A 7676-nucleotide genomic window follows, 5' to 3' on the forward strand; every position below is an offset into this window, starting at 1 on the left:
CTCTCAGACTGCAGGTTTACTTGTGGTTCCTGGAGTTTCTAAAAGTAGAATGGGAGGCAGAGCTTTMAKTTATCAMGCTCMTCTCTTGTGGAACCAACTTCCAGTTTCTGTCTGTGAGGCTGACACTCTGTCTGCTTTTAATATTAGACTGAAGACTTTCCTTTTTGATAAATCCTATAGTTAGGGTTGCTGCAGGTTTCTTCCTGTTAAAAGGGAGTTTTTCCTCTCTTCTGTCACCAATGAGCTGCTCAGGATGGGAAACTGTGATGAAGTGATTCAAACTAATCTGATGGCTTCTTAAGATTGTTGTTGTTGTTGTTGTTGTTGTTGTTGTTGTTGTTGTTGTTGTTGTTGTTGTTGTTGTTGTTTTCTGTGCCAAAACAAGACCCACCACCCTGATCAGGTACAATCATCAACAAATAATACAGGGCCCTGGGGGTTCCATCTTTCCAACAAGCTGGTCCCAGCAGAACTAGTTTTAAATCCCGTACCCTCTTAGTAATAACATAAAAAAGATTCAAATCATTAATTTTTTGATATTGACTCTTGTTGATTGATATAACTCTTACTTTGCTGCTGTAGGTTCGAATATTCATTTTCCTAAGTTATTTAGCTGTAATTAGATATTTCAGGCCTAACATAAATGATCATGTGCAGGAGAGTAGATTCAGACTTGTGCAGCTCCTGTAAACCAGGTCCTGCTGGACTGAGTCTACTTTTTATGACAGTTTTCTTTATTCTGCTGCTTCCTTCAGGGTCACCACAGCGAGCTAATTATTATAATAAAGATGATTGTCTCTGATTTAAATGACCTCTAATCACTGAATTTCTTCAGTGAATACAAAACTTGTGTTTTGAAAACCAAAACACCTACAAATGCTTAGAACATGCAGCTGGTGGAATGTGCAGGATAAAATATGTGGTGCAGAACATAATGTATGAATTTAAATGGAATGAAAACATTTTGTTTGGAATGGCTGAATTCTCTCGAGGAAGTGCATTCACATTTTACAGCCAGTCTTTGTCCAACATGCCATGAAAATGCATCAAGTCTGATTGTTGCTGAGCCGGACTGGTCCAGTGCTCCGTCTGCTCCAGCTGGGAGGTTTGGCAGGAATAATGATTACCTCATGAGTCTGTCTTCCTCTGTTCACTGTGAAGTTGTGACCTGACCTGTCAGTATCACTTCCTGTCACCTCTTTTTTCATCAACCCCCCCCCCCCCCTTATTCTAATAGTCCTGTCATGTTTAAAAAAAAAGAAAGTACCACACATTGAAACTGCAGAGGGTGGGGTAGGTTTATGGTTTTTATTTATTTTTTGATTTTATTCTCAGTTAAGTGGCTGATCATGTTTTATTACACATACAATAATAAGGAGGTTGTTTACATTCATTCCCAGGATCCATTCAGAAAAAGAAAACATGGCAAACTCACAAAGCTCAAGCACACACACAGTTTCAGAGCTAAATGCTGCACAGCACACACACCTGCTTCTGACAGATGGATGGAGCTCATCTTCTGCTGACCTTTACCTTTTCAGTAGTTTTTACATCAAACTCACACATTCAAGAAGGAAAAACTTTTGAGTTGTTAAAGTTAGTACAAGAGCACCTTTTTGAAATGGTGTGTTTTTCCTTTATTATGTGTTGGAAAGACACAGCTCATTGGGTTTTGGCAGTCAGGAAGGCACTTTGAGCAGAGATTTTGTGAAACAAACGGACATTTTGTGATCTGTGCATTAAAACAAAACAACAGAGTGTTAAATACAAGCCTGAATCTGACATCATTCTTCAGGTTTAATTCTTTTAGGAAAAAAAACTCAACATGGAATTAACAAATTCTCTTAAATGTAAATTAGACTTGAAACGGACTCAGATGGTTTATTTTAGCATTAAATGAAGGCGGCTTCAGGTCTGATGGTGACAAACATCACGTTCATGACAGGACACTTAACTACAGCACCGACACGACGGGGAAATAAAAACATCATGATCAAAATGTTTCTAATGATGTAAAATGAGTTTCAGTTTTCATTAAACAATGATCAAAGTGAAGGGTGGGGTGGGGGTGGGGGTGATGGGGGAGACGCAGACAGTGAGACAGAACAGAAAACACTGAGCAGCCTGGTGTTGGTGCTGACGCTTACATCAGCTCTGCATCAGTTCAGTTAGAAAAGCATCACAGACAACACAGAAACTTAAACTGTATAGAGGGGGGCGGGGCAGGGGGGCTCATTCAGGCTGCACACGTGAGCGGCTTCAGGGTCAGAAAAAGGTTCACACTGGAGCTGATGGACTGAGCAGCAGGACATGATGGACAGAGGGACAGATTGTGTTGCTATCTGTCAACAGGGGTGGGGGGGCTTTAGCAAACATTAGGGTGTTAACAAAACACTGTTGGAAAGGTCAGTTTTTTTTCTTTTTTGTCCCCCCCTCTCCCCATGAGCTCTAAAACAACGACCCTCCTGATGTTGGAAAGGGGCTGTAGAGGGGTCTTCAGCGTTTGGCTGGAGAAGCACTCCTGCTGCCCTGCAAGACAAAACATGTCAGAATAAGTCCAGAAACAAGGAGCCTGTAACAGTCTGAAACATGTCATTTCTCCAACAATGTGAGGGAAAACAAACGAGTTCCTCTGTAGGAAGCTTCTGCTGAAAGGTTTGTCTGCACTTTTACCAGACAACTGGTTCAGTTTATGTAGCTAATGGCCTCCATCCATGATCAGGTAACAGATTCTGGAACTCTGCTTGGATGATCCTGAGGTGTTCCTGAGTCAGAGACCAGGAAGTTCTGGGTCTTATCATAGGAACATTTACCCCTGCAGAGATTCTCAAACCTCTTCATATAGTTTATTATCCAGGCAAATCCCAGGAGACCACAGATTACAGCGAGGACCTGTGGAGCAGCTGCTCTCCTCCCTGCTCCCTGCAGGAGAAGGAGCCCCTCACACTCTGAGGTGGAGCTGGACCACCCTGCAGGAGAAGGAGCCCCTCACAGTGACTCTGAGGTGCCCTCACTGAACACCATCGGCCGATTGGAGCAGTTCATCATCCCTACGTGTTTCTGCTGAGGAGATCCAGACCTTCAGACTCAGCAGCTTCACATCAAACAGACGTCCTGTAGAACAGGTCTGTGGTCTGAATGGGATTTGCCTGATTAAATAAAGGTTAAACAAGTGGTGTTCATGGACAGAATCTTTTGACAGAGTCATGAAAAGGTCTGCTCTGGGACCCTCAGGGTTCTGCTGTTTTGCAGATGATGTGGTTTTGTAACGGGCTGAGCTTTGCTCTGGATGAGGATCATTCATTTTTTTAGTAAAACAACCTGAAGAAACAGTCTGCAGATGTGTTGTCTCTTCCTTTTTAGTAGAAATAAAAGCAGTTTGCTCATGTTTCATCAGAGTTTAGTCAGTGTCACCTTCTCAGTTCTTATCTTTGTCTGAACGATGAGGCCGTGCTGCAAACAGCAGGGTGATAAAAGTGTGTTTACTTTTCAGGGCTGTAGTAAACCACAGAAGAAAAAATGACTCCTAACAGTGAATGAAACTAAAATAAAACATGAAAACACAAAAAGGAAGGAAAGCACTGATTTATGATAAAAACTGAACTCAAATATTTAGAGGAAACTTTGCACAAAGTAATGAACCTGTTTAACGTAAAACAGTTTTCTTAAATAACTTTTTTATCTCTTCTGCCACAGTCTGATTGATCAAACAAATATCAGAGCTCTGCTTTTTTTATTTAATTTTAATTTAATTTAACTAAACATCACCAGATTTAAATTACACTGAAAGTTTCTCAACATTACAAAAACTGCTGCTCATCAGCACAATTCTGGTAAAAGCAGAAACCATCTTTTCTTTTTTCATTTCGTTTTAATCTCAGGGGAGATTAGGCTCCTGCCAAAAGAATCTCATGTTTATACAGTTTGATGCATAAAACAAATTCCTTCTTAACCGTCTGCAGGATTAACAGAACACAATGAATTACATTTGTTAAGATTAGCTGTGTTGCTTAAACTACACAGAAATTAGTTGCATCAGATTAACTTCAGCTTTTTAACCAGGTGTTACTGACATAAATAACTTTATTCACATTCTAGGTAGTTCCATTAAAATTTTTACAAACTTATAAACTTGTCAGACTTGTAGATTGATATTTAGGAACACAAGGCAGCTCCGTGAATGATCTGTGAATAATCTGTGAATAATCTGTGAATAAAGTGTGATGAGAGGTCATCCCTATATTCCCTGGTCCAACCTGCACTGTGTGTAACTCAGTATTTGTTTCATTTGTTTTAAACTACATTTGAAGGGAGCCAAGTGACTTTAATGACTTTCATTATTAACTCCAGGATGACATTTGGATTAAATCTGAATAAAGAAAAAAAACTGAGGAAAAATGTTGGAACTTGGAGGAAAACAGCCAAAATACAATCACAAGATCAAAGTTGAAAAATCAAGAATAAAGGGATTAACTTGATAATAAATGTTCTAAAGTTTCAAAGGATAAGCACAGTTTGTAAAATACTAAAATTAAAACAATCTAAACTAATAGAATGTTGCTCAATCTAATTCTTCAAGTTTGATAAAATCAGTATTTAGACTTTTTTCCCTCAACTCTTTGACATTTAAATTCCCAAATTGGGAAACAAGATGTTCCTCCTCTGTTGTTGTTGTTTCCTGAGTGACCCTGAAACTGTTGAAGATATTCTGAGCTGAAACGTCACAGGTCTGTGTGAACGTAAGAGTTGGTGACTATGATGAAATACAATCATTCAAAGATAAGAAATGAATAATTTAATGTTGGAGAGTCTTTAACTTTAAAGGTGAAAACAGGAAATGTAAGAATCGGTTTCTAAATAATTAATGTTGTGTAATATAACTGGGGCAGTCAAAATCAGACACAAATCCTTTAAGCCTGCGTGTTTTTATCGTTTTCATCTGTTTCTAAAAGCTGTTCATCTTTCACCTTCCTTTTCTGTCCTTAAAAGTTTCACTTTTGCTTCTTTTCTTTCACATCAAATATGTTTTTGAGGCAATAATTTGATTCCCACGCTTCAACGCAGCTCGCAGAGGGCAACAACAAGAGAAGATTCAGAAAGATTATCCAAATGAGACAAACTTTTATGGATCAATTCTGAACATAATCCATATCATGGATTTCATTATCTGTCCTGAAGGAGGAAACTTCAGGACGTAAACTGAAATGTGACCCAGACATGAGCAGAAATGAAGTGTGAAACAAGAGTTGTGAGTTTAGTGGGCTGGATGCTAAAGTTCTGTTGTTTAGAAGTGGAGAAGGAAACTAATGATGATGAGAAACTGGAGACTGCAGTGATTAGCTGAGTCATGGATCCTGAATGTCCCACAGGTTCCTCAGCTTCACAGCTCTTTACTCTCCTGCAGCTTAATGTCAGTAATTTAGCCACGACAGAGGAGAAACCAGGTTCCTGCCCTCCTCCTGTAATTACTAAATTACCATTTATGTTGCAATCAGGTGGGCATAAAACCTGAGAAAAAAGCCTAACTAGAAACCTGGCAGAGCATGAAGGCCGCTGCTCCCTTATGTGTCGACTGAAACCAAAGCTTTTAAAGGACGTCCGCTGACAGGCGGGAGGTCCAGCAGTCAGAACTGAAGCAGTCTGAGCTTAATGCTAACGATGCTTAGAAAAACTTAATTGAATTTTCCAAAAGGAAAATCTTGAAACTTTCAGAGTCTAACAGAGCAGATCAGGACTTCCATCTGTGCTTTAATTTAGTTTTTTCTTCTCTCCTTTATAAACTGAGGAAACACCAAATTTTTTCCCTGCAGTCATATTTATGGTGTAAACTTCTAAAACTTTTAGAAACTGTGCATGAAAAACTCAGTTGTTTTCAGCAAAATGTACTCTAATTTTCAGTAGAGATTTGTACATTTGCATACTTGTTTTTTAATCATCACTTTCAATTAGAATGATTAATTTTCATTAGTTAATTTTCTATAATTTATTTCTTTATTTCAGCAATATTTGTATAAGTTTTTTTTCTTTCTTTATAAAAAAAAGTGTAAAACCTATTTGGACTGAATGGACCGAGCCGACTTCTTGTGGGAACTGTCAGAGAAGTGACATAAAACTAAAAGAATCTCTACATGTTAAAATGACATAAAAAATAAAATGTCAAGTGTCAAGAAGTTGCAAAATAAAAATAATAAAATATAAAATTATAGTCAGATTAAAGGGAAGAGAAGCATGGAATGTTTTATGAATGTGATTTTTTTTTTCATTTTGATGTCAAAGCAGCCAGTTTAAAAAGGTTTTCAGTCAGTTTTACTATCCAGCCTCAAATTATGTGAGAAAATCTCTGATCTCAGTCTGTTCTGAGCTTAGACATCCAGAGATCTGTAAACAAACACAACTAAATGTGTGTCCAGCCTTTTGTCAGAGGGAGAGCATTAATCCTGAGGATGCCCACGGCCAACACTCTTAACATCGTTTAGAGACAGAAAAGCTCTTTGCTCTCAGTCAGGCCACGATAATTCAGTTTTAAGACAGAAGATGGAGGTTTGATAAAATCCCACAGAAGACCAAACTTAATGTGTTTGCAGCAGGAGTTCTTTACAAGAACTATTTGAGAATATGAGACTTAAACTGGACAAAGACAGGAACATAAAAAGATTTTAGAAACTCTGTGAATTAGTTAAAACTAGGCAGAAAATTAAAGGTTTCTAAGCGAGCAATAAATCAGGTTTACTGTGAGTGTTCCACTGCAGCTGATGGAGTCTGGTAACTCATTTGAAGTCCAACATGATAAGGTTAATTATGCATGCTAATAAATGATGCCTCAGCAGCTGTTGCTCTGAGTAAAGCAGGTAGAGCGTTAGCGGCGGCCTCACTGGGACCTCAGCAGGACTGGATCTGCATCGTGATTATAAGAGCATCGGCATGAAGCTGCATGATGATCCATCCTGGGTCTAAAAGCTCTTCATTATTCTGCTGCAGGCTGCTGGAGTGATGTCATTACCATGGTGAACAAAGACACAGTGAGTTCAACATTTACTCACTCTGCTGCTGCTGAGATCATCACTGAGGCAGAGAGGAATACAGAAAAACAGGAGCAAGAACAGGATTGGACAAGACTTCCATTTTCTGTTAGTATTGATTTACAGGGAGGGGGGCAGTATAACAAGTAAATAACTTGGAGTTTACCAAGAAATCATAAAAAGATGTATTTAGTTGTTGTTGTTTTTTTTTTTTTTTTTACCATTTTGAAGATCCTAGTCAGGGTGCCTTTTCCATCCCCTGCACTGGTCTTCTTGCTTGACTTTTGGTGGCCCTGGCAGAAAAAGAAAGGGATTTAAAAAGTCTTTGACATTTGACTAAAGAGGCAGAGGTGTGTCTGACCTTTCTGTTAAAGAGAGGCACAGATTCATCTGGAGCTCGCTCCAGTGTGGAGAAAAAAATCTAGAGAGCAGCTGGATGAGGAAATCAATCGAATCCAAAATGCTACAGCAGACAACAAAACAGTTTCTCTTTATGTGTTTACTGAGAATTTTAAAACTCAATAAAAATAATTGATTTAAATCAATGAGTTAAAAAAATGGGCAATCTTTCCAAAAAAGTAGATGGTCTGTATCTTTTTTTAATTTAATAAACTAAATATACTGTAGTTGGCGATTTGTCCGTGGATACTAGAATAA

General features: G+C 38.5%; 1 protein-coding gene across 7 annotated transcripts in view; it reads right to left on the reverse strand.

Moving 5' to 3' along the window:
• Positions 1–1289: 1289 nt before the first annotated feature.
• LOC106529258 (myelin basic protein) overlaps positions 1290–7676 on the reverse strand; it is a 23451-nt gene continuing 17064 nt past the window's right edge. For 5 of the 7 annotated variants that reach the window (XM_014024619.1, XM_014024618.1, XM_014024617.1 and 2 more), the window contains 2 exons: positions 7241–7312; positions 1290–2529 (listed from right to left, as the gene is read on the reverse strand). In XM_014024619.1, coding sequence (XP_013880073.1) covers positions 2497–2529; positions 7241–7312 — 105 coding nt within the window. In that variant the 3' untranslated portion in view covers positions 1290–2496. Of the gene's footprint in view, positions 2530–7040; positions 7063–7240; positions 7313–7676 lie in introns of all 7 variants that reach the window. The other 2 variants (XM_014024616.1, XM_014024614.1) reach the window with 1 other exon arrangement.

The sequence above is a fragment of the Austrofundulus limnaeus genome, unplaced genomic scaffold, assembly GCF_001266775.1.
Source record: "Austrofundulus limnaeus strain Quisiro unplaced genomic scaffold, Austrofundulus_limnaeus-1.0 Scaffold431, whole genome shotgun sequence".
Taxonomy (NCBI): domain Eukaryota; kingdom Metazoa; phylum Chordata; class Actinopteri; order Cyprinodontiformes; family Rivulidae; genus Austrofundulus; species Austrofundulus limnaeus.